This window comes from Thunnus thynnus, chromosome 14 (assembly GCF_963924715.1).
Source record: "Thunnus thynnus chromosome 14, fThuThy2.1, whole genome shotgun sequence".
Classification (NCBI taxonomy): domain Eukaryota; kingdom Metazoa; phylum Chordata; class Actinopteri; order Scombriformes; family Scombridae; genus Thunnus; species Thunnus thynnus.
Window position 1 is genome coordinate 26,964,257 of NC_089530.1, and position 27,070 is coordinate 26,991,326.

At 42.2% G+C, this 27,070-nt stretch overlaps 1 protein-coding gene and 1 long non-coding RNA gene across 4 annotated transcripts in view; one reads left to right on the forward strand and one right to left on the reverse strand.

Annotated features, from left to right (window-relative positions):
* Positions 1-496: 496 nt before the first annotated feature.
* LOC137197378 (uncharacterized) lies at positions 497-4,785 on the reverse strand. 2 transcript variants are annotated; one of them, XR_010931411.1, is made up of 3 exons: positions 4,561-4,785; positions 2,618-2,927; positions 497-1,776 (listed from the first exon to the last, which is right to left on the reverse strand). It is a non-coding gene; the product is annotated as an uncharacterized lncRNA (long non-coding RNA). The 2 variants fall into 2 exon arrangements; XR_010931412.1 differs by having other exon boundaries at positions 505-1,705.
* Positions 4,786-4,923: 138 nt separating this feature from the next.
* meis1b (Meis homeobox 1 b) overlaps positions 4,924-27,070 on the forward strand; it is an 84,290-nt gene continuing 62,143 nt past the window's right edge. For both annotated transcript variants that reach the window (XM_067610751.1, XM_067610752.1), the window contains exons 1-7: positions 4,924-5,603; positions 7,417-7,637; positions 8,773-8,914; positions 9,221-9,271; positions 9,833-9,883; positions 11,234-11,380; positions 20,632-20,743. In XM_067610751.1, the coding sequence (XP_067466852.1) occupies positions 5,592-5,603; positions 7,417-7,637; positions 8,773-8,914; positions 9,221-9,271; positions 9,833-9,883; positions 11,234-11,380; positions 20,632-20,743 (736 nt within the window). In that variant the 5' untranslated portion in view covers positions 4,924-5,591. The remainder of the gene's footprint in view (positions 5,604-7,416; positions 7,638-8,772; positions 8,915-9,220; positions 9,272-9,832; positions 9,884-11,233; positions 11,381-20,631; positions 20,744-27,070) is intronic.

Below are 27,070 nucleotides of genomic sequence, written 5' to 3' on the forward strand. Positions count from 1 at the left end.
GTTCTCACCATATAGGAAAGCAGATGTTAATCACGTATGTATCTATAGGTGTGATGAATGATGTCAGTGTGACTGTCACATCCAAGCAGCGTTTGTGTCCGTTCATTGTTCAGTCGCTTGCAGTTCTTCATCATATGTTCACATGAATGCAACACCTACGTATCAGGTTTTTAGTGAGAAAGCAGCCACATTGACAACATAGATTTTCTTTTTTTTATTTTTGTTTTAGGCTGCAGCAGAGCTAAATGAAGCTTTTTTGGGGTTTTAAACATACAGATTCAAGTTATAGTTTTGCACATAGTAACATGAGAAGATGATGTTCTTTAAAAGGTTGCTGAGTGTCAATTTGTGCATCAAAGTTTTCCCGCTTTTTCATGCCTTTATTCCTAATTTGTTTATGATTGCAGATGTCTTTGACCATCACATGGAGCTCAACAAAAAAGCTCAAAGGTAATTTCTAAAATGTTACTTTCACAATAAATACAGCAAATAGAAATGGGCAGATTTTGTTGTGCTTCATGTAGTATCAACAGTTTTCAAGCCAGTTTCAAATAGAAAAAAAAACACATAAATTGATATTTGCAATAAAAGGCAAGACACCACCAGACAACTGGCTTTATTATATATTTTATTAGCATGTAAAATGATTTATATGAACAAAGATCAAGAGAAATAAAACGATTTCTTTATAGATTGAAACAATATATTCTGTACTCAACGAAGTGCAGAATATTAAAAAAATACTGACAGTGCTACAAAAGTATACAAAAAGTTTAACAGTGGATTTATATCGCACAGGATTAACTTTTTTATTTCTAATTATCTACACAGATCTCCTCTCTCTTGCCTCTCCTGCAGTACATGTAATTTCCAGCAGCTCCGGTAGAAGGCGCAAATGATTAAGCATTCATGTGTGTGAGAGGCAAGAGGAGCCTCACATTAACATTTGGGCCAAGCTGCAGGATCCAGCAGAAGTGAACACTCTGAGGAAAAAAAGATACTGTTGAAATGAAAAATTTCATGTTTTAAAATGAGAATTGTGATAATAAGAGCCTTGCCATTAAACCAAAATTGTGATTTTACACCATAAAACACAACCCAAACTATTAGCTATGATGGTTTCGGAGCCATAATTATAGGTTACTCACTCCCCAGATATTAGTGTAGGAAGTGTATCAATATATTCATTGATTTAAATAAATCATCGTGCAATAATTTGAGACAAACTTTATGTTAAAATAATTTAACCACTACACTTTAATAAATTAGTAACAATTTGTAAACGATGATGGAGAGTCATGTATGCTGTTCTTATATGGCACTGCATGCTACCTCGCATTTACACTCACTCTTTAAAATAAATCTCCAACGCTAGAGAAACATTTTATTGTGCACTTTCAATCGCCCTTTTTTTCTGTCTGAATAATTCCCTACCGGAGCTCACAGCGACTAAATGCACCCTAATGAATCGTGCTGGATATTCTGACAGGCGATAATACAACTAGTAGTTTCATATAATTAGATAAGCTGTGAAAACTTTGCAGCAGGTCTGCCTGTGTGCTGCAGCAGTGACACAAAGCAGAGAGACTCGGTGGCCTTTTTTTGCAGATCCCAACACGTTTGGGCGCAGAGCTGCGGGGCTGCAAAAAGTTTGACCTCAGTTTGACTCCTCAGGCTGCCAGTTGCTCCTTGTTTCTTCAAACAGCTACAGACAAGCAGTAAGAGATACAGAGGATCACAAAGGCTCGGCCACTGATTCACATCTCTGACCTGGAGCTGTTTTTTTTTTTTAAAAAAAGAATCTTTTTTACTCAAACTGCACATATTAAAATTCATATTCTAATTTGCATTATTTATTATAACATGTCTGCGAACTAAAAATAACCGCTAGTGACTTGAAATAATAATATGTAACACAGTGAGGAATAAAAGAAAAACATCTACAATAGAATTCAACATAATGTGAATGTGTTTTTTTTTTAAACTAACATTAAAGGCTGGAACTTCTTTGTCTCCACACAGCACAAGTCACGGCGCACAGGCCGTCCAGTAACGCTTTCATTAGTTTCGGCAGTCAAACATGCTGTCAATTTACATTCAGCCGTTTGAAAGTAATACCTGCTGATTTTATTGAAACGGCTCAGAGCATTACCGTCATCGCAAAGCGGATTAAACAGAAATGACGGTATTTGCCCCCCTGCTCTCTTTCAGGATGCCAAAATGCGCTGACCCTCACGAAAGAGCAACTGCAGGAGAGAAAGTGGAGCTCCAGTTTGCTTTTATAGACGCTAATTGAAGTAACATAATTGCTTTATAATGCCATTGTAGTTATTTTTACAGTGGTCAGGCGCTGATGTGATCTCCTTTCATGTTAATTTAGCCTTACTTCTTCTCAATGACCCACTAAAATTTAGTGTACCTTGTGGTTCAGGGAGCTATATTATCCTGTTTGGGTTTCACTAAACCCACAAATTTCGCCGAAAGTGGATTTAAACAACAGTTGCCTTTAATTAAAGGCTTCATTTCAACAAAATATCTCAGTGGCAATGATAATCCTTTTAAATTATTTGATATGCCTACAAAAAATAAAAAGAAGAGAATGAGAGCTTCTACTCACCAACAAATTAATGAATTAACAAACCCCACGAGCACAAGTCAGCACACTTTCTTATTTGATCCGGTATCTCTGTGCGTAAAAGTCCGTGCGTCCTGCGCGGCTTCGAGGCTTCTCTGCTTGTCCGCGACCCGGAGCCTCGCCGGCCGGACTGCAGGAAGCTTTGATAGTCATTTCATGCTTGTAAATTTGTCCCATCGGATCCCACCGCTCGGGTATTACCGCAGGAATCACCGCTGAATGTGTGAAGCCGCATTATTATGTTATGACACCGTTTCTGGCACCGGGGGCAGATGATCGATGACTGGACGCACTGCACAGGGGGATAAAAAAAAAAAAAAAAAACTTCAAACAGGCTGTCACAGACCAGCAACACCTTATGAGCATAATCAGGAGATAATGTGGCTCTTTTACACACTCGTCGTTCATGTGTGATGGGGTGAGAAATAAATAAAATCTCAGGTAAACCTCTAGTCGGTGCTCACCATGTGGAAAAGAACGACTCAAATAAAGAAAAATCAATTAGAATTTTAGGAAATCGTCTGCGTATGCGTCTTCCCTTAAAACTAATCCTGACCAGTAACTTATCCCGTTTTAATATTACTTTATATACTATGAAATATCTCATAAATCTTTTATGAAAATCTCCAGTTAGATAAACTCCTTTCTTAATTAAAAAACTTTGATAAAGTAAGTTAAAGAAGAATAATCCCCCTTTTTTCACATCCTGGTGAGGAATGAAATATAACGAGATAAGGTGTTAAATTCAAACTGTTTTGTTAATTTACATCCACTCATTACTCAGTGATATCATTACTTTCCCAGAAATGACTCGTGAATTTAACTTTCTTCTCCTTCAATTAGGGTTCATCAATATTTGCTCAAACTTTTACAGCATTTCAAACCTTGAAACTCTTGAACGGATCTTTATAAAGAGGGAAAAGTTGTATTAATCACCAGGCTACACAGTGCAAGAGAAGACAGCTGGCAATATCTTCACTTATGTTTGGTTTTCCAAAGTTTAGTCAAAGTGTAAGTGCATTTAGAACTAACTAATTCAGAGATGTGTAAATTGGTGGTGAGAGAGAGAGAGACAGGGAGAGATGTCTCGGTCAAATATTCAGTGTTTTTGGTGGATTTACAGCCGGTTAGAAGCTGACTGAAAACTCAAAGTGTGTGTTTTCTATTCGCGGATGATGTTTTGTGTTGCGCCTCCTCGCAAATGTGGCCTAAAACCGATCAATCAGCCCCGGATCGATCATGTGGGGAGCCAATAGGGGGCTCCCATCCCTGTGCCTCTCTGCCATTGGACAGCCCGGGCTGACTGGAGCGACCCATTCAGAGCTGCTGTGGGGGAGAGGGGACGGACGACATATGAACTGTTATTTACACATATAAGATGCGTTGAAAAGCTGCTCTAACGTTTTCACGACTTATTTCATAATTCAGCGTTCAGACCACAACACAAGTGTAAATCTGAAGACTCATTAAGGTACTTTTGCATCAACAACAAGCAATGCTCAAAAAATGAATATATGAACAATGCTGCCAATTAACTTGGAAAAAAGTAGTATTTATTATTCTATTTATCAGCAGCAGACACTTTCTATGCATTTTATAGACTGAGCGTTTCCATTCTTAAATCTTACTTAAACTACTGTAAAGGTGACAGGTATATAGATTGTATAGACGTTAGCTGTGAGCTGCAAGAGGCCCTAAAACCTACAAGACTGGACCGTTTGGCTACAACATACACTGTGGATATCATGCAGACATGATGTTGACAGTCTAACAGAAGCCTAGCTGATTATAAAGCTGTTATAATTAACTAGTTTTAGACCTATAACGTATTTTTTTGGTGATATAAGTTAAATTATTCACTATAAAGTAATATCCAGTACAAACTTAATCTACAATTCAGACTGTATGGGCTCTTGACAACATACCTGACAACATCAGGGTTGAAAGCTGGTTCAATAAGTCGTTTAAACTGTTTACAGGCAGAGAAGTGTATCCCGAAAATCACGTAATTCAGAGGTTTCAATGTTTATATATCAGTCCAGACTGCCGAATAAAGTCATTTTATGAGGATGAGACATGAAGCTGGAGTCATAGGTGGATATTCTGTTTATCCCTGTGTTGTTCCAGCTCGCAGTGCGGCTGGCTGGGCTCGCAGGGTCCTCCCACCCCCCCTCCTCTCCGCACGACTTGCTGCAGCCCGGTGCGTTGTGTAAGACGCGACCTGTTATGGCCACCACTACTTCCGGGTTTCAGCAGTCTGGTCCAGATCCTCCGCTCCTCCTCAGCTCAACACACACATCCATTGTACACAAACGGGCAGGCGGCTCACGCATACACACGCACTCACACACATACAGACACATACACACACATATATACGCACACACGCACAGCATCGATCGTGGCTCCTTTAAGAAAGCCTAAGCCAGAATTATCACCCCACCTCCTCTTGATCTCCTCTAGACGCTTTTGCATAAGAAAATCAAGCCGGGAGCCGAGAGTGATCAAAGAAAACGAGAGGAGAGCTGCTTCATTTTTTAACTGTGATTGTGACCATTAACATTTAGGTGGTGCCGATCCCGTGGAGACGCGCGTCAGACCATCATTCATCCGGTACTTTTGACAAGCCCTCGCGTTTTGACTGACAGGCGGAGTGGCAAAAAGCCATGAGAGTCGCCAGTTTTGTTTGAGGGGCTATTTTATTTTCATCCTGGTTTTGGAAAAGGAGCCTGGTGCCGCTGCCCCGAGGATAGCCGAGGACCTATTCGCCGCGCCTGGGCTAAACTTGCGCAGAAAGCGGGGGCTGGCTTCACCGTTCCGTGGAAAAACAGGCATACGGGATTTTGGCTGAAACGTCTTCCCATTTATTTGGATTTTCTTTCTTCATTTCGTCTCCACCCTGGCCTCAGAGGGGATTTATCTAAACTGAAAGGACGACCAGGGAGAGAGGAGGGTTATGGCGCAACGGGTACGTAGGGCAATCCCCCCTAAAAAGTTTCTCTAAGTCTACTGTGCTTGAATGCAATCCTGCACTGTAACGTGGCTTAATGACACACATACCCGCACGGACTCACACTCGCGGCGAAAGTTTCTGTCGTCTTCCTGACACATGGAGACACACATTCATGTTTGGCGTCTTTTGGCACGGTATTACGCACGGCCGCACTCGTTTGCTCCCCAAACCGGCCCACTGAGGGACATTGGAAGCGTGATCATATCTCACATCGGCTATGTTTTTTAGATTAGTTATGACAGGGCAGTTACTGGAAGCGAAATGGGGGAGGGCAGAGAGGCAAAACAAATCTCCACATTTCTCCTCTTGACTGTTTTCGTCAAGATTTCATATCGAGTGGAGCATTTATGAACAAACAAAAATCGTCAGTTCTGCTTCATCACCCGCAAAATGTGCTAAAACATGCAATATTAGCATAAAGCCAGTGAGGCAGTTTTTAGTAATGAGGTGATGACAAACGCTTTGATTCATACACTCCAGGACTGCTCCATAACAGCGGCTGGGATTTTCGCACGGATAGTAAACAGTGTAAAAGCAGAGATGTTAGGGAGCCACTGGACACATTTAGCTGCTTAGTTTGGCACCGGAGCTGCACCACGCTGGGGTTTGCACCTCTTTGCCTTTAGGGTCGAAATGTTCGGCTTTAAGTGATAATGCTTTTTACTCTTACCCCGGCACTTGTTTGTCACTTCCAGAGAACTCTATAATTCAAGCCTCTTCTTCATCAGTTAAAGAAGCAAAACCTCAAATAAAGATTTTTAATGAGGCTTTTTCGCAGAGCTGAATCAACATTTCTGCGTTTTAACAAAGCAAGCAGCTTGTTTAATAACTCCCAGACTAAAGTGTAAAGACGAGACTACATTATTTAACTCACAAGTGACACGTGAAAAAAGTTTGAAAACCCAGCTCAGGTTTAACATCGTCTTAAAAAAAAAAAAAAACTAAAAAAAAAAAAAAAAACACACACACACACACAACACGCGTTGACTTGCATTTGTTGCGTGCACTAATGACAGTGTGCTTGATGGGTGATAACTTGCTGCACAATTATGAGCCTTTAAAAAGAGAAAACACTGCAATTAACAAGTTTAAGACATTTGTTGTTGTACACGGTGAAAACACAGGACACCAGACTGGTTCTGTTCAAAGCTTATTACTGCCTGCTTAATAATAACAGAAGAACAATAACTGAGACATCTTACTATAGTTCAACTTTTTTGTCTTATCAGTATTTTTGAATATAAAGCTCATAATTATTTTACCTCTGATTTAGTTGTGAGCTGTGAATAAGTTGAGAACAAAACTAGTTTTCACTTCAGAATAATAAAAGCTGTAGCTTTCTGACTGTAAACAATATCCTGCTCAACTCAGATTTCAGTCTTTAAATCTGGGTTTCTTTAAAACGAGTAGAAATATTAAACCAGAGTGAAGTGAATTATTTGTCTTGTTTTGCATGTTTTGCAAGTGTCCGTATTTTGAAAGTGAGCAGTTCAGTCTAGTGTGCACTTTGAATCAAGAGAAATGTTGAAACATGTCGACTTGCTTTGAAAAAAAAAAAAAACAAGTGTAATGAAACTGTTTCGTCCTGTTTTACTCGACATTTTCCTTTAAAAAAAAATAAAAGCAAGACTTTAGGTCTCACTTCTCCTACTTTAAATAACTTCCAAAGATTTTCCAGACTTATTTTTTAAAGCAAAGTTGTAGCCAGAGTTTGATATATTCCTGTGCATGTATATTAACAGTGGACCTGTGTGTCTGTTGTGTGCAGTACGAAGACTTGCCCCACTACGGGATGGACGGGGTGGGTATCCCGACCACCATGTACGGAGACCCGCACGGCGCCCGGTCCATGCAGGCGGTGCACCTCAACCACGGGCCCCAGCTGCACTCCCACCAGTACCCGCACACCGCCCACACCAACACCATGCCTCCCAGTATGGGCTCCTCCGTTAACGACGCTCTCAAGAGAGATAAAGACGCTATATACGGGTATGTGCGAGCCTCCGATCCGTGGGGAAAGTCACTCTCTGGCGGGTAGACGTGCGTCCTGCCCCGGAGTGGCCGTCCGGGGTGGGTTAGTGGGTGCAAAGTCAGTCCCTTAAGAGTAGAAACACCGACTCAATGTCCGGGATAACCGTGAGTCCCGGTGAAGTGTTTCAGCTAAACACAGGAGCCCAAACTGCTACAGGGGCGCTGAGACAGAGAGTAGCTTCATGTTTTTCTGTTCTTCTTTTATTTTTCGCATAGTTTGAGTTTCATTCTTTTACAGTCAGTCTTGTTTACCACGTGTCCCTACTGAGTAAACAACTGATTATATTTTAGAGCAGGAAAAAGTCACTTACTGTAGGTTTTTTCCCCACTCATGCTGAAAAATATATTTTCATTCTAAGGAATAATTAGGAGACAAAGTCCACTTAAATTAGGACATTAAATATATTTTTTTAGACTTTAACTTATTTAATATCCTGATAGGTTTCATCTTTTATTATGAGCTGAATAATTACCCTCTCTCTTTTTACAGAAAACCATTTTAATTAATTGTGCGCAATGTTCCAGGCTTCAGCAAATTAAACATATATAATGTTCAAAGGAAACCCCATGTATGCATGTCATTTATTAATTTACAGGAGTTAATTAAAAATTCTAAGCGTAATGTTTTCACGGTGGCTAAACATGTCAGTAGCAGTTTCACCGTTTTACGCCAAACGGACTCAACTTTAGGGGACTTATTGTCCTCAGGCTGCACATATTTACTTTGATGACTTAAACAATAAATAACCATCAAATGTGCGAACATTTAGTCGCCGACAACCTCAGAGATTTTTTTTTTTCTCTTTGCCAAACACACAAACCCCTCTGGTCCAACCGGAGACCTGTGCAAGAAATTGTTTGACTGACTCCAAAGCTTTTATGCTATTAGGCGCGCCTAGATTTAATCACAGAAGTCTGCCCGCTGTTTGCAGCCTTTCTCCGAGCCTCTGCATAATATAATAGCATGGGCTGCAGCAGCAGTCCCCATGAGCGAGTTGTTGAAGAGTAGCATGGCTGGCTAAATCTAGCCTGGAGTAGTCTTGACCCCGGCGCTGTTCTCTCTGGTGACATTTGCTATTGTGTGTGTTCCCAGGCACCCCCTGTTCCCCTTGCTTGCACTGATTTTTGAGAAATGTGAATTAGCGACTTGCACCCCCAGAGAGCCCGGGGTGGCGGGAGGAGACGTCTGTTCATCGGAATCTTTCAATGAAGACATAGCAGTGTTTGCAAAACAGGTCAGGAAAGTTTGACTTTTTCAATCTGCATGCTCGGGCTGGTTGAGCTCTCACCTGCATGCACAAAGTGTGGAGCTCTGACTTTTTTTTTTTTTTTGTGCGTTGAGTGAATTCATGCATGAGAGAAAATAAAATGGCATTCACAAACACAACAAGTTATTTAAAGATATTTTTAATTTCATATGGTTTGCTGTGCGACAAGTGAGAATTAATACTGCTTTATTTCAATACGTGCATTGTATATATTATTTACAACTCTGTAATATTTTATATTAATACATTTTATGACAATGTTCTTGCTTTTAGATTCGGGCAGAAAAACCTTTATTTTCATCGAATCCAGAATTGGATAATCTGGTAAGATACATTATATTTTTTTAATATGACAAATTAGAGTCTATATTTTCTCTTTTGAATATACCAGCTGTTGTTTGAGTGTCTGTTCGCGGCTTGTACATCTGGGTCAGAGAGCCATGTGGTGCTGAAAAGTTAAAGCACGATTGGAGGTGATGTTCCTCTTTTTGGGCTGTTTGATATCACGATGGCCCCCGGTTGCATCTGCAGATGAAGGGCCGCTATTAGACAGCTGTCACAAACCTTTGAACTCTGCCTGGAAAGTTATTCTATTCATGCTTTTCACTGTTTGCTACTCTGAATGTGATATCAGAGTAACATTTTCCTCACGACTAGTTGGTGGTTAATAGATCTCTGACTCTGAGGCTTATTGCAGCGCCAATCTGCACTGTATGCCTGTTCTCCATATTGCAATAACGTCCAAGTTTAATATCAGTTCCACATAAAATCCATTCATATGAATATTTTCCCCGTCTACAGTTACATGTATTGAGAAAAACGTGCCTGTTTAATATCAAGAGATGTGAGCAGCTCATTTTTTTTATTGTTATTTTAAATTTTCAGATGATTCAAGCCATTCAAGTTTTACGATTTCATCTTCTGGAGCTGGAGAAGGTAATATTCTCTCACCATTTCTGTCCACTGTGCCACTTCAGACCTATGGGCTGTATTTGCATAAATGTATTTTTGCTAGTCGGTTATAATTAGCGTCAAAATCAATCATGGGGCCATTTCTCTTCCGCGTTTAATCACGACGCAAGCTGTTACAACTGGAACGGATATCTCTGTGCCCAAATCTCCCCGCATGTTTTAATGAAGTTTAATGTTGGCAGAAATTGCACGCAAGGTGAAACATAAAGGCGAACTTTGCGGGTTTCAGAAATGATTCTTTGTGGAGGGCAAAAGGCCCCAGGCAGCCATCTGTGGATAGAGGGAGCAGTGGGTGTAAAACTCTGATTTGTCTCCGTATCAGATGGACTACAGTAACCTATACAGTCAACTTTAACATTAAGGTACAAACTTTAACATTGTGAAACATTATCAAGGCTGTTAAAGTTTTAGTTTTTAAACTTATCTCTGTGCACGCACTGTTGTTTTTTTTCTGGCAGATCTTACAGCCTGTAACTCAACTTGTGAATAAAGATAATCAGCTGTATATTGCGCAACTATTAAAAAAAACAAACAGTTAATCATCTTTAAGGTGGATTGCTGTTCTCTATATTCTCTGCACATGTAACATTTCTGTCTCTCGTGCGACAGGATGCGCCACATTGCCAGTGATAATGTAATAAGTAGACGAAATTAAACAGTTTACCTTAAATGTCAGTCAAGCGGGTCACCCTCCTCTAATGGCCACTACCCGGGGCACCGATGATGAATTTAACACGGGTGTTGAGTGCGTTGTAGCCCCTGAGCCCTCGTGTCACTGTCAATTTTCGACGATATCTCTATTTTGAGAGGAGGAAAAAAAAAATAAAGTTACTATCACAGTCCGGATGGAGCGCACTGTGCCATGCATGGCACGGCACGGCACGGCACGGCACCAGAGCTGGGCACACCTTAGTCTGAATGAGTGATTTTATTTCAGGTTTTATCATTTCAGAGCAAAGATGAAGCAAGTATTAAAACTTTTTTTGGAGGCCAAATAAATAAATAAAATTTTCACTGTAGTAGTATGATGACTTTTCAATAATTTATCACAGTGCCAAAATGAAACAGTGTCAGTGATCAGTCATCGTTTTATATCAGCCCCTTTCAAATATTCATTTATTTCAGATGCAACAACTGTAGTGTAATTTGTGCCAAATTGCGCAAAAAAGTCCTCGGGACTCTTTTGCATGTCAAAGGCTGTCATGTGTGTGTTTGTGTGCGTTGGGGCGGTGTTGTGGTTGCACATGTCACTCTTGTGTGGTGATTTCCCTTTTGGGTAAGTGTGTGACGCCTCTGCCTCCTCTCTCTCTGTAGGTACACGAGCTGTGTGATAATTTCTGTCACCGGTACATCAGCTGCTTGAAAGGCAAGATGCCCATCGACTTGGTCATAGACGACAGAGAGGGCGGGTCCAAATCAGACAGCGAGGAAATCACAAGATCTTCTGTGGCCCTTGATCAGGTACATCTCTCTCTCTCTCTCGCTCTCGCTCTCTCTCTCCCTGTGTGTGTGTGTGTGTGTCTACGTGTGTGTGTGTGTGTGTGTGTTCTCCCTGCTGGCTATTCAGCTATTCTGGGTCACTACTCCGCTGCGCTGTTATTTGCATATGATTAAAGCCGTTTTTACATTCCATCCATCGGAATGAAAAATTTTCTGAATAATGTTGCTATTATTGGCCCATTAAGACTTGAACCCGGAACCGACCTGGGGAGATTAGCTCGAAAAAGCATCGCCATAAACTTGACCTGTTTCATGTCGATTTTAATTTAGCGCCTCTCTCCATTTTTCTTTCCTCTGTGTCTCTTTTTGAACCAAAACGAAACGTTATCAGCGCCTCTCTGTTGTCTATAGCCCAGGAGAGGGCTGCAGCAGGATGGGCTGCAGACTGTGGTTTAGGTGCCTTGGTTTCTCCACTGTGGAGTTCACGGTTCATTACGCGTCTTGTCAGTATTTTTCCTTAGACATGAGTGCACATTGCTTATCGAGACCCCTCCTCTCCTCCTCCTTTATTTCGCTCAGAGTGCAGAGATTCAGCACCAATAAGAAGGTTTATTTTTGAAAGCTATAGAAGCAGCGGGTATTAAAGGTAGATTAGGGAGTGTTTCCTTTTGTGCAGATATCACAGATAACCACAGCCTTCATTATGTGCTCCACTGACTGTTGGCACTCCGGGGACATTGTAGTGCGCGCACAGGCATGACCCTAATGGTCCATACACTGCCGTTAAATAATGATAACAGCAACGATGATTAGAATTATGCAAATCTGGATTTTCAGCCATTAATAGCACGATTCATTTGTGCAGGAGACAGGCTTGCAGGCTATGAGACCATGTTTCAAAAAGTTAAAGTGTCGCACAGAGTTTTGTGGAATGGCATGGAAGAGTAGCGGCTATAACCTATGGATAACGACGAGGGGGGGAATCAAGTGTCCAAATTAAAGGGATTAGTTGGATAGTCGGACATAAAAAGTAATGAAGCGATTAGGCTAAATAATTTAAATCCGCGGACTTCCATATGGTTGAGTGGCTGGTCTGAGTGGAGGGCTCCAGAGAGAGAGAGAGAGAGAGAGAGACGGCCACCGGCTTTTATGTTCTGGGCTGAATGGCAGGACTGGGGCCCGACTGGGAAGACCCCCACCCCGCCGCGCATGCACTCCTCCATCCCGGGCCCTTATGTCTGATTATGGAAATGAGAAAGATCACCCGGAAGATAATACTTCATTTAATCCAGAAACAGAATTAAATAACACAGACGCCACTTGTGCATTTAAGTGTCTCTTTGAACGGTTTGTTGTATTCTCTCGGGGATTCAGTTGTCAGAAGTTTTTTTTTTTTTTTTTTTTTTTTTTTTTTATAGATAGGTCAAGACATGGAATGAAGCCTTATGGTATATGGAAATTGAGTGTGTTAAAACCCTTGGGTTTCTAGGTATATGAAGAAAATTATGTTGTGCTTGGGGCACTGATGCAGATCTTTAATTGACTGTAAGATGAAGACATGGCCTATTTTAATCTAATGATGGTCTCTACATATAGCCAATTCAGGGCAAAACCACATAAGCTTATGTTTACGCTGACAGAATAATATAAATGACCTACAGGCATAGCTTGCATTAAAACGCAAGGAAAACTTTTTGACAGATGTGTAATATTGAAGGATGAGCTGATGTTCCAGTAGGATAGCATGGAGACTGTCCACAGCAGCAGGCTGTGTGTAAATGGGCATATCCAAACAGGCAGAGGCAGAGGGTGCATGCCTCTCACTGCTGAATACTTATATTGTCAATCTAATGGCACTGCTCTTCATGACTTACTTGCGGCTGAATATATATTTTTTGGATTTTGTGGGCTATTTTTGTGTAACATCTTATCTGCAGTTGTTAGGCGGTGACATCCTTAACGAATTTGCGTTGTGTGTGCATTATCTCTTTCCATATGTATTTTTAATATATGCCCTCGGGCATAAAGTTGAAGTGGACTGGAAAAAAATGCTGAGAATTTGCACAAAAGAACAATGTTAACAAGATGGAGAAAGAAGGCTCATTTATTCATAAACCAATTTATTCCAGTGAGGCGACTGTAGCAGAGGAGAAAATAAAATGTCAGAGGAAAAAAAATACTTTGAATTTATTAAACTCAACAATCCAACAACGCTGACTTTCTTGCTGAATTATGCACCCTTGCGTCATCACACTAATATTCTGAATATTCTTTACATGTCTTTACATTGTTTTGTTAGGCGAGGCATTTTGTTGTCAGGCGAGTTTGGAGGGACGCTGAGCGCCCCTTTCAAAAGAAAGCAGAGCATAGCTGAGAGGTGAAAAAGTCAGAGAGGCTCTGCGCTGGCTTGTGAATGCAGCCCAGCCAGTTTGGGCTCACCCTTCTGTGTTTGTGTGTGTGTGTGTGTGTATGTCTCTGTGAAGGTGTGTGCGAATGTGCATAAGCTGTGTGCATATGAGTGTATGCATATGTGTGTGTTTGTGTGTATGCTGCTGTGTGCATGTGTGTGTTCAGACTGGCCTGATAAATGCAGCACCCCCCTCAGGTGCTATGTGAGTGGAGTGACTGGTTAGCACCAGTTGGACTTTCTTAACCCTTTCCCTGCCGTTCCCCGGAGAGCTTCCCACCACATTTTCTTCACTTGAGCAGCACATTTCCAGTTGCCCGATAATACTTATACATCCTGCTTTCAGCTCAGCTGAATACACATAAAAGACAAAATGAAATTATTTTATCCTGTGCTATTTTTGCAGAGGCCTTTCATGTGGAAAGACTTGTGTCCACCGCTGTATATGGTGGGGACTCTCTCAGTCCTCTTGTTGTTGTGTCGCCTATTTGCCTGGCACACATGTTCACCCAGTCCAAAGAAGCGGGGAGGTATTTCCACGCCGCTGTACGTCATTTGCACAGTTGCCTTTAATTGCACAGGGAGCATGGGGAGGGGCGCAGCAATTTGCTAATGAACTCAGAGGGCCTGGGCTCTCCACTGTAGAGCAGAACACTACTAATAGTGCTGAGGACTCACTCCAAGTCTCAAGAGCTCCTCTACTTGATTGAGCCATGCAGGCTGAAGTGGGGCTGGAAATGATTGAAACTTCCCTTAAAAAATATTCTCCGCCTGACTTTTTGTGGACGTGAGAGGGTCTTAAACGATTATGAATGCTCAGCAGTTGATGTGTTGAGTTAATTTAGTGGAGAGGTATTTTTACATTAGAGGGGCTTTGTGGAACTGACATTTTGAGAGTGTGTGTGTTTTTTTTTTTTGCTGTTGAAATCATGTTAAAAGAATGTGAAATAGCCTACAATCTGAAATAACATCTATACATTTGGGATCCGTTGCTGTTTTGCTTATGTCCCACACAATCTTTCTTAAACAAACCCTGCTTGTGTGTGCTTAGTGTTGTGGTCACTGTGTAAGAATTTACTCTTGATAGTGCTATCGCGGTATCTTTTCCTAACAATTGGCACTGTTATGCCATACAAGTGCTGGTTTCCAGGTCAGTGAGACCCAGCAGTGTTAGTTTAGGTAACTCTGGCGGTCAAAGAGTGACCCCTGGCCCTCTCTCCTAACTCAATGGAAACCCTGAGCGCCGGGGTCAGCCACTATTTTCCTAATCAGTACACCGCTATCGCTAATCTATCCGCTTCTCGTTGAAGTATGGATCGAGTTACACTGACTTACCAGGCGCGCACACTCTCTCTCTCGCTCTCTTTTTTTCTCTCCCTCTCTCTCCTACAGTGGCACGCTGCTGTTCTTAATACAAACTTTTGAATCATCGTGGTGATTGTTGGTAATAGCAGCTTTTGTAGTTGAATAGAGGAGAGGTTTGACCCCCACTCGCCCCCTCCCTTCTCTACACCTCCTCCTCCCTCCCTTCCCCTGAACTCCCCTTTTTTTTTTCCCCTTTGGGGAGTGAATGCGAGGCGGCTGTTAAGGATTCAACAAGTGATACAAAGAGGCGACCACGTGACTTGTGTGTTTCTTAGCCTCTTCATTATTGTGGTGGAATAGCAAGTAGGGGTGATTCTGATTAAGCAAATCAAGGCCAGAGTGACTTCAAAGAATAGGAACGCCAGGAGCTTCTTAAACCTTCATATATATTCCGACATCCACACTCAATTTGTTGTTTTGTACTGAGCTCTGAATTTTTGGTTGATTTATTAGCTGTTTGTAAATCATGCATTATTGCTGGAAACTAATGCTTAGTGGAGCCACACTGTGTCACAGATACTCTGTTGTGATAGCCACAAGATCCCAATTGCAAATAAAGTTCTTGGCTTGTGTCTCGTGTTACTTATGATGGGCGGCCATGTCTGTCCCCGAGGCCTGCTGTGGTTTCTTTGGCTAAGTAAACAATAACCTGGCTTAACACATGTGTACTTAGCTAATGGAAAGTTCCTCTCCCCCCTTTAACCCCCCGCGAGCCTCTGACAATGGCCACCGTCACAAACAGCCCGTCTCCAAGGGATCCGCCGAGAACATCCCAGCGCAGCGGCTGCGAGTCGAGCTACGCTAAGCTAATGAAGAAACCGCAGCAAACCTTGTCATTAAGAAATTACGCCCCGGCCTTTTCATTCACAACTGAAAAAAAAAAGAAGAAAAAAAATATGCTTTGTTTTGGGTTAGATGGCGTGGAAGGGGAGAGCACTCGAGTTAATGTTTTTGTTTGGATTTCAACTCGCAGAGAGTAAACAAGGAGTCTGTAGCGAGAGCTGAAGTGGAGGAGGCCTCAGACAAAAAGAAAATCAGTTTGTCAGTTTCCACGAGTGTCATCTAAATGGACTTTGAAAGCTCTGGTAATTATCTCAAACATGTAATTATCTTTGGTTGTCTCTATGAGGTTAACCCACTGGTTTTAAAGAGCCGATTGAAGAGTACCTGACGGCTATTCAATGTAGCATACTTTACTTACTCAAGAGACCAAATCCAGTTTTCTCCCTCACCCCCTTCAGCAATTATAAGGTTGTTTCTTCTTTCTTTGTCTATTGTGAAGAGTTAGGGAGGAAGGGGAGTGCAGAGCAGAATGGAAGGGAGAGGGTGAGGGGGGGGGGGCGGGGGGGGTCTTTTGCTCCCTCACTCTTTTTTTTTTTTTTTTTTTTTGCACCACGCATACCATTATCACCCCTTCTTTTCATTTTGGAAGCACAAATATTGCAGCGAGGGGAGGAGAGGGGTGGAGAGAGCAGAGAAAGCGGAGGTAGTCGGGCAAGCACTTGCCTGGCCGGTTATCAGAGAGGCAGATCCTGCTTTATCTAGTCACAGTGCAAAGCAAAGTAAACAAGAGTTTACAATAGCTGGCCTTTCAGCCCCTTTCACTAACAGCTTCCCCACCAGCGTTCAGCTGAGTGGGAGAATGTGTCCGGAGTTATTGCAGGCCATCTCGCTGCTGCAACACATGGCATTCTCGCAGATTTCGACTTGAGGAAGCAGCGCTGTTGCAAAGGTCAAAAATGGTGTTAAAGAAAACAACCGCAGAGAACAGATGCACCAAAGCATTCTGGGGGATGGAGTAGCCCAACTGTCATCTTTGATTCAGATGTACCACCACTGAAGAGTGTATGTGTGGGGGGTTATTATGTCTGTGCCGTTAAGTATGCACATATGATTATTCCTGCACACTCGCTGGCACGGAGTGAAAAGTAAATATCCATATCATCACAAAAAGATATTTCAGAGTCGAGGAAAGAAGGGGAGGGAGCGGAGGGGGGCAAAACAACAACCTTAACCATTTTCTTTATTATTGCAAATGAATTGGCAAGGCAACATTTCTTGCATGAGCGCTTGTATGATATGGGGCCTGGCACAGCGAGAATGGGAAGCCCCCTTGCATCTTAGACGCGGCACAATGAGAATGCATTGGATTGGAATGCCTCACCGATCATAGCGGAATCAGAATTTCCAGCAAGGAAAATCTTTTCATGGCGAATTAGGGTGGTTGAGGGAAGAAAAATGGTAATGAAAAAAAAAAAAAAGAAAAAAGGAAAAAAAAAAAAAAAAAAAAAAAAAAGGTATGCATAGCTCACAAACAGGGTTCCCTCGGCTTGGCGCGGCAGATTTAAGAACTTTAGCTAAAGCTAGGCAGAATAGAATGTGGAAAATTGAATTTACTAAACAATTAAGCATTGAATTAATCTACATCCTGCACAGGAGAGAGGGAGAGAGAGAGAGAGAAGGGGAGAGGGAGAGAGGGAGAGAGAGAGAGACCATGGCGGCTCATTAAGGGGACATAGAATAAATCAAGTGTGTAGCTATGTGTGCAGAGGGACAGCTCTCTTTTTCTCTCTGTTTCCTCGAGCTTTCTGTTTATGCGTCTATTCATCTTGAGAATTTACATGTCCCATATTCTGAAGGTGGGCCTCTCCATTGTGTGTTGTAGTCTTGTTGGCGCAGGGTGTGTGTGTGTGTGTGTGTGTGTGTTATTTTGTCTCTGTGTGTCTTGTGGTCAAGGTGTGTGCTTTTGTTAAATAGGGACTGAATATGGCAGTTCTGTGATATGTTTGCATAAAAGGCAGATGAAAAGTATTTATGTGTGCGTAAAAGCCGAGTGACCAAAAAAACTGTATTAGTATATTTGTGCATGGGTGTGTGCACACATGCTGCGTGACCTGTGTGTACTGGTGTGTGTGTGTGTGTGTGTGGGTTGTGTGATCTCAGCCGTGTGTGTATTAATTGCGTGTTAGATCAGTGCCGGGCCTGTTCCGTCCAAGGGCGGCCTGTGATTATAAATAAACTCCCCGTCCCTGTGGAGATGCCACCAGGCCCTGTCTCAGCCCCGCCCCCTTTCCCATGGGGCCTCAGCGGCCACCTCCCAGCAGGCATAGCGCTCTTTTGTTCAATTACAGCTAATGCAGTAGTTTGCCATTTCCCCCTCCACTTTCTAATTATATTTTCAAGTGGAATTTGTAACAGAATTAAAACAAAAAGAAAATGAAAAAAAAACATATCCTTTTTGCAAGTAGAGGCTCTTGGGTTTTTTAATACTTGCCGTGCTGGGTCCCTTGGGTACTGAGCTATTCTTTTTCACATAGCTCTGTATAAACAAGTTCTGCTCATTTTTAAAAACTGCACTTTTGGAGGAGCTGGCAAAAGCCAGCGTTAACTGTTTGCGTGCCGAGCATGTGGTCTGGATTACCTCACTTCTGATGTTCTCTGGAGTTACTCGGTCATGCACGGGTGTTTCATTTTTCAGTGTTCCACGGTCAGCAAAAAAGAATTTGTAAGAGGTGGAAAAAAAGATCCTCTTGGTATCTTATCCCACTTTAAATCAACATTTATCTACCCAATCACTATCCCAGTCATGCCTTTGTGCAGTGACTTTCCTCTTTATTGCAAAGCCTCAAAGCCTAATTTGGAAAACAACGATTATATCGTCCATGTAAGCACTGGATTATAATTTCATAGCCCAGGAACATCAAACGAGCTCTAATAGACCCCAAATGTGTTGAATTTGCTGACTTGTATATTCTTTTCTGTTATTTTATTCCATCTACATTTTGTTTAAAACAAACCCTGTGTCATGAATTAATGCCTACTTTTTTTTCATAATGCTAAACTCAACTCCAAATCCTCCTCAGAAAGGCAACGCCGCTAGTATCCCAATTGAAACCAGTTGTTCCCCAGTGTGTTTCTCTCCTCTCCCTCCTCTCTTCCTCCATGCGGGTTTCTATCACTCATTTCGTCACGTAGACCTAAAAGCGTGATGCAAACACCACATTGCCCCTTGATATCTGCTTCATTTGATTTGACAGAGCAAAGATAGGCTCACGCGGGCGGCAGAGTAGGCTTGAGTAAGTGTTTGTGTGTGTATGTGTATGTGTGTGTGTGTGTGTGTGTTTTTTTTTTGTTGTTGCGTGTTTGTTTGTGATAGCTAGCCGCATGTGATAAGACATTAGATTCCATTTCCTTCTATTTGAAGTCTCTTTTCTCTCCTGTCCTCAGCGCTAATGTTGCTTTTCAGAGGCACCGAGAGATAAGAGGTAACATCTGGTTTAGTTTCAATAGCACGTAGCGGCTTTGTATGGGGCAGAGTGTGATATGAGTGTGTGTTTGTTGAACAGTTTATGCAGTGTGTATGTGTGCATAAATGTACGCGCACCAAATCTATAGGTGTGTTAATATGTTTATGTCTGTGTGTGTGTTTGCATTTGATGTCTGCTCACATGTGTGTGTCTAAACACTATTTCTGTGTTTGTGTGTTTGTATGGACCATTCGCTCCCTGCCATACAGCTGACACTCATCTAGCCTCAGACACACACACACACACACTCGCACACACACACACACACACACACTCACACTACTATATATAAATCCAGGTCTTCTGAGTCTCTCCTGTCTAGTCAGCTGCTTGTGTTTGGAGACACTAACCAGGAGGAAGTAACTAGTCTTTGTTGAGTCGTTATGAATCTTTCTCGGACTTTTGGAGAAAAGAATGAACTCCCTCTCTGTGGTAATACTGAAACTTTTTTTTATTCGTCTATATAATGTCAGTTTCAGTTCAGTCGGTCATTCATTATTCTGGTTTCATTTTTACTCGAGGAAAAACCCTGTGGGACAACTTTTCAGCTTATTTGGTTATGTCTCTGACTCGGCTCTGTTATGAAATTTAAATCTACGTTAGATGGATCTATATTTTGTTTAATTTTTGGACAAAACAGAGGATTTATACTTCAGCAGCAATACTGTGAGTTATTTACCTCTCTCTCCGTCTCTCTGGTCTGCTCTGTGTCGATGACATCACTCCCTGGCGCTTGCTGCGGCCTATCTTAAGTTGTAGCTGTTTTGTATTTTCATCTGCTAGTGGTTTGAGCCAAATGGAGGCAGCCGTGGATTGCATGCCTCAGAAAGCTGGGAACTAATACAACATGTTCGCTTGCTATTCGTCTGGGCCTTTCTCTTCATCGAGCCTCCAATAATCCTCATTCCATAAGATTGTTGCAGTGGCTCACACACACATACTGCGTGACTGGGCTGAGAGTTGGCAAATGATGAATTTAGTTGTGTGTTTGTGTGTGTGTGTACGCTTCATTGCACATAATGTACAGTAAATATAGACATAAAATTTTAAAAGAAGACAATAAAATATGCAAGCTTAAGGCTTTCTAAAAAAAAGAAATTACAAATAAAATCAACACAACTAAAGATGAAAGAAAAAAACAACAAAAAAAATGACATTATATTAACTGACTGTCCTCTCTCTTGCTACGACAGACGTCCTGGAACAGAGATCATGACGACACGGCGTCCACACGCTCTGGAGGCACACCGGGACCGTCCAGCGGCGGACACACATCACACAGCGGCGACAACAGCAGTGAACAGGGTAAGTTTGTTTGTCTGCATCTTTTTTACTATCCATCAAGTGGAGGTGAAGGGGAGGACAGGAACACAGTTAACATGTAGAATGAGGTGCTGAGTATATTTATCAGATATAACATATACATTGAGTACATAACAGTAAACTTCAGTATGGAGTCAGATAAGGTTTGACAGGTGTGTTTACACTGTTTGCAGAGGGAACGAGCTTTTGCAACAGCATGCAGTTGCTGCTAATAACTCACAGAGAGGTCAGAGGTTGCTGTCAGTTAGAGAGGAGTGCGTCTGGATTGTCTTGCTAAGGGACACGTTGGAAGAGCAGACATGGTGTGGTAGATGGCTCGTACCCAGGTCCTGTCATCAGAGAGCAGTTTCTGACTTCCTGTGCCATGCTGTGACTTGTGTTTGTTTTAAGTTACAGTCCCTCAGTGTGCTGTTAGCTTTACATCCCAGACATATTAGGTTTGTGTGCATTTGCTGGTATTAAATGATATATTTCAATATTTAGTTTGCATAACTTCCTACCAATTAAGTCTCTGGAAGGATTTTTTCTGAGCATTCAGGAATATTTTGTCACAAGATGGTGATTTTCATGTTTTAGTATTGTTTGGAGGATTGCATGCGCCTCTTTGAGGAAATGCAGGCCCATAAAAAACCAGTTCAGATCCTTGGTGGATATTAAATACATGGCAGTTAGGCTAAAAACAAGGCTGTAATTTGCAGAACACGAAAAGCTGGCATGTTGGAGAGGTTTCTTCTGACATTAATGATTAGTTACATCTCCCATCAAGAAGTGTTGGCTTTGAAGCTTGTAACCCTCACTCCAGGTTGACAATATATGTACTTGAACTTAGACTAAAATTTTCTGGATATGAACTATAACTAAATGTGCAAGATGTAACATGTGCACAGAATTTAGCTATATTTTTTTTTAATTTATATTGTGTTAAACCTAAAATTTAAAGAGTCCAATATATAGTCTGTAATCCCTCATTGACCAGACTACTCTGCTGATGCTGGATGTGTGTACACTCAAAGAATATCTGTGTGTGTGTGTGTGTGTGTGAGAGAGAGAGAGATAGAGAGAGAGAGAGGCAGCAGTGGGAGAATGGGTTGGTGGTGGTGGTGGTGGTGGTGGGGGGGGGCGGCGTTGCAAACAAACTGTAGGCAAAAAAGCAACTTCATATATTATTGAAGGCGATGTCAAGGCGAGCAGTTTGCAGGGTTGCCAGTGCCAGGAGGCAGAGCCTGGGTGGGAGCAGAGAGCGCCGCCATGCCTTCCACTCCAACGAGCAGCCATTTATATAGTCAACACACACACTCTGTCTCTCTCTTTGTCTCTTTGTCCGTCTCACACTCTGTCTCATCCTCTCTCTTTCTGTGTCTTTCACACACACACACACACACACACACAGAGACACACACACACTCTCTCTCTCTCTCTCTCTCGCACTCTATCACATTCTGTTTGTCTTGCTTTCTCACTCAGTAATGCTCTCTCTAGCAAAGAAACAGTGAGGAGCTGAGGGACTAAGAGGTGAGACATTAGTTGAGGTAAAATAAAAGATAGACAGACGATATGGAAGAGGAATCCAGACTGATAAAAATAGAGTCAAATTACAGGGAAACAGGGGAAGACAAAGCAACATTGTGTGTGTTTGTGTGTGCACGCCTCTACCTTTGATGACTAATGGTCTTGGGCAGCCAGGCACGATCTGATTGGTCACTCTAATGAGCGTGGTCTGTGCCGAGTTTGGGCTCCTGCTTCTGTGACCTTTGCCCTCTATTGACCAAACTGACACTTCATTTTTCACATCTTTCCAATTATAGGCCCACTCCTTATGTTGGCCCGCCTCCTCTCTCTCTCTCTCTCTCTCTCTCTGCCATCATCTCTCTCTCTCTCTCTCTATCTCCTCATATCTCACTCTCTCTCCTCTCCGACTCTCCCCGGGTTATTGTAGGTTTCTGTTTGTTGTGGAAGTTCATTAGAGGGTAAAATGTGGGTTAGTGTGTGTGTGTGTATGAATGTGCACATTCTGCATGTGTCAGTTTAATGAATGAGGCGCTTTGATTCGTGTTACAGGAGAGTTGGGAGCTAAACATGATGCGTGCATGTTGGTATCTGCAACTCCTGAAACACATCTGCTAAATTAGGTAAATGTAAGACTGTACAAAGTAGCTGTGGTAGCTTTATTATCTGTAAACACAGCTGGATTTACTGCCACTTTATTAATTCACTGTTGTTATAGTTTCATAACTTTAATGAACTTATATTTCCACTTACACTATGACCAAAGGTAAAATCTGTTGGAAAGCCTTAACAGAAGAGTGCAGGCAGCATGTTTATACTCATGGATTTGGAGTGAGATTTTGTGATCGGGTGTCCACATACATTTGGCCATGTTGTGTATTTCTCTAAATTTAGGCTTTTAAAACCAGGTAGCAATAAACATTTCTTTCAACCTCTTTCTGAAACTTGCAGATGCATTGATGTCTGTATATGTGTGTGTGATTGCTTTGTTTATGTGGTGTTTATGTGGGTGCGCACACACATACACACACACACACATACACACACACACACACATCAGGACACAGTGACAACAGCAAATACCGGGGGACATCTTGGACTGGTTTCAGGTTTATATGGGTTAAGAGCTATCACTGCCACGTCATATCGGCTCTGGCAAATTGTGTGTCAGTCACTTGGTAATCCCAGTAAGCTGGTTATTTATCTGTTTGGCACTTTGCTCGCTCTCTCCCCGACAGCTTCACCCCGCCGTCTCTCCTCCCTCTCTCTCTCTCTCTCTCTAGCTCTTTCATCTTTGCATCCTCCCTGTCTTCTCCTGTTTTCCCTTGTCTCCCACCTACTCTTTGCATCTCTCTCTTTCATTTCGCTCTCAGTCGGTTTCTCTCTCCTTATGTATCCCCGTGCTTTTCTCTCTCCTCCCCCCCTTTTTTTTTTTTTTTTTTAACTTCCATGCCTCCCACTCACTCTAAAACACTACCTTTGTTTATCCTCCTTTTCCCTTTCTCACCTCTCTTTGTTCCTTTTACTCTCTCCATCTTGCTCTCACTGTTCTTCCTCCTCCTTTTACCCTCTTTATGTGTTTATGTCATCTTTGTCTCTCTGCTATTCTTGCACTCTTTCCACTTCCCACTTTATCATCTCTTTTTTTCCTCTTCTCTCTCATCTTTCTTTCTCAGTTGGACTTCTTTATTTCTCTCTATCTTCACCCCTCCTCCTGCTCTTTCTTTCTCTCTCACCCTCTTTTCTTATTCCCCTTTCTCTCTAACGATTTCTTCATGTTTTCTCTTGTATTTTCCCCGACCACTTTCTCTCTTCTACTTTTCACAGATTGCTTTCTCACTGACCTTTCCATCTCTGTCTCTCTCTCTTCCACTTTCTTCATTTTCTTCCCCTCTGCCTATAGAGCTGCCCGGCTAATGTCTATCTTTCTCGCCTTTACCCATTCTCCCTCTCATCCATCCTTCAATCCACCCCCTGCACTCCTTCTCCTCAGTCTATCAATCCACCCTCTTACTCTCTTTCTACACCTCCTCTTGCGCTCAATCTTTCCCCTAATTCCTCCCAGCTTGTCTCACCATCGTCCTGCTCTGTGTTTGCCCCCTTCTTCCCTCCCATCCTCCCCCTCCAGCAGAGCGAAACAGCTCAGAGGAAGGATGCTGGATGGTCGAGGGCCTTTAACTAGTGAACTCCAGTCTCCTCGCTCTCAGCCTTTTTTCTGAGGCTATTCCTGAGACAAACACATGCTCCGTTCTGCCCTCTTCTCTGAACGGTTCACTGCCCACTGGTATAAAAAATCCTCATGCCTACCCGGAAACATAGCACTCACTCACACTCTCAAATCCAAGAGCTGCAGGAATTGTTAGGAGGTCTCGGCATTACGTAAGATCAGAGATCTCCTTGTGCATGTTGTTGAACCCGTTTGCAAGAGAAGATACTCTTTCCAATGCAAATTCATAACATGATAATGTCATTTATTTTAAAGTCAGATATTTAATGATAAACCTCAGACCTTTTATTCATCAGCAGATGTTTTGCAGTGCTTTGTCAGTGTCACAGTGACAGTGAGAGCAATTTAAAAAATTACTTTTTTAAATTTTGCATGTGGTGACAATGCTCATGCTGAGTTCTTAGTTATGGGTGTTTATGCTTTGACCACAATGCCGATGGTATTTTTCAGTACTAAATTCCATTGGCATTCAGAAAAAAACAAATGGAGGGAGGATCACATTTGCTTCACACATGTCATTAAAATCGGTCCTGGGTGTCTCCTCTCTCCCTAAAGAGCAGACAAAGAAGAAAGCCTCTTATTTTTCTCCTCCTTTTCTCTGGGAGATCTTTGTAAACATCCAGCAAGCTTCGACAGGGAGAGTCGGAGAGCGGCCCTGTAGTTAATTAGTCCCACTCTATTAGCCCAGCTGTTTGCTAGCTAGCTTCCTGCCAACAGGCCCCTTTGTTTAATACCCAGAAGCCCTCTGGAGAAACCTCATTGTAGCTGTTGTGCCTTGGATCATGCTTTTCTGTGAACAGTAATGCTTGAAGGGCAGAGGGAAAGCTAACAGATCATATATGCCTGCGATGGAAGGGGGTCCCTCACGGACATGACCGGGCTGTCTCTTTTTCTCCCAGTATAAAGTACTCCTCTTTGCCTGTGTGAATTTGTAAGGACACCCCTTGGCTTCTCCGAGGGCCTGGCGTGCGAGGGAAACAGAATAACATTCAGGCACTGAATCGGGCAGCTGCATGTGAGTCGAGCAGAGGAGCGGAGCAAAGTGTTTGCTCTGTTTTTGAAAGCTACAGGGTTTCCCTCTCCGCTTGTCAGAAACATCCAGGGAGTGAGGCGATGACTGGCGATATTAGATATGTATCACCAATTACCCAGACCGTTTGTAAAGAGTACAGTGCGCCGCGCCAAGGCAAATAGCTCCCTGTAAGGCTATGTGTTATTGTCTGCATACATTTCTAGTGTCTGAGTAGTGGCTTGAGATTTCTGGTTGTTGGTCGGATATCTAGCTCCAAGGCTTTTTTTTTTTTTTTGGCTGGTGTAGCTGCAAGAATGCTGAACACTAAATTTATGCTGATATTTGCTATTTGACGGACCTAAATGTGCATATGTGTAAGTCTTATATGTTAATTTTTCCTTGTCCTGGACTAATCTCCTGCATTGCACTTGATAATTAGAGTGAATTCCACTTTGATGTGAGTCTGAATGAAAACAAGCCCTATAACAAATGGAAGAAAACAAATAAGCTCAGGAAGTCACTGTAAAGTATCACTCAAATGCAAAGACCTGTGGTAATGGTTGAAAAGGAAATCTTTGCCCCGAACGGTTGCCAGTTCGAATTGCAGCTGGGATCATCTTGGTGGAGGATGTGGCACTTGGCTTCCCTCGTCTCCAGGATGTGGCTCTAAAAGACATTTGGATAGTCAGCTTTCCTGGTTTAATATGTATTTTAATATCATGTCTTGACACAGCATCATCCCGTTCATTCTGAATCACTGTATAAAACCTCCATCGGCTGTGAATTCCCATCGATCAGGCTGGAATATTCCCGATGTTGTGATCCATCCATCCACCCTCCGACTTCTGTGCCCTCCAACAAGGTCAGGCCACAGAGGAGCTGTTGCTTTCTGGCTCCTCATTGGCCTGTCTCCAGGGCTGGGGCGGGCAAACCGGGACATGGACAGGGGTGCCAGGCAATCAGAAGCCATATTTGGCTCGTCCAATCACTTGGCTTCACGTGGCCCCCTCAAAGTCACCGATTAATTGGTCCGATTGTCCAGTAGACTGGAAGAGAGAACTGTGTGTGTCTCTCTGTATGTATCCCCCTCCCCGACTAGCTTTTCTCTCTCAGTAGCCTGTAGCTGCTCTTGAAAATTTTTCTGTGGAGGAGAATTAGATGCAATTTAATTAACAGGAACCGTAAAGACATAAAAACACATATTGGTTGCATTGGCACGTATACAATGACAACTTTGAGAGTATGAATATGATAGCTTGCAGTTTAATTTCTTACAAAGAAGTTCGATTTAACGTTCAAGTTAAAGGTTGGTGAAATTTCAGCTTGTAACCAGACACTAATATGAAATAAGCATTAATTTCAAAAGCATTAATTTCTGCTTTTATCCAGTTATGCACATATCAAAAGCGTTAATTATTATTTTTTACATCCGCAAATAGAAAGATAGAAATTCAGAGAAACAGTACTCAGTTTTGCGTGCAGGTTGTCTAGACATTGTCTAGACGTTATTGAGGAAGATCCTCCGTCCGGTAATTGTCTTACTGGTGTCCAGCTTTCCTGGTAA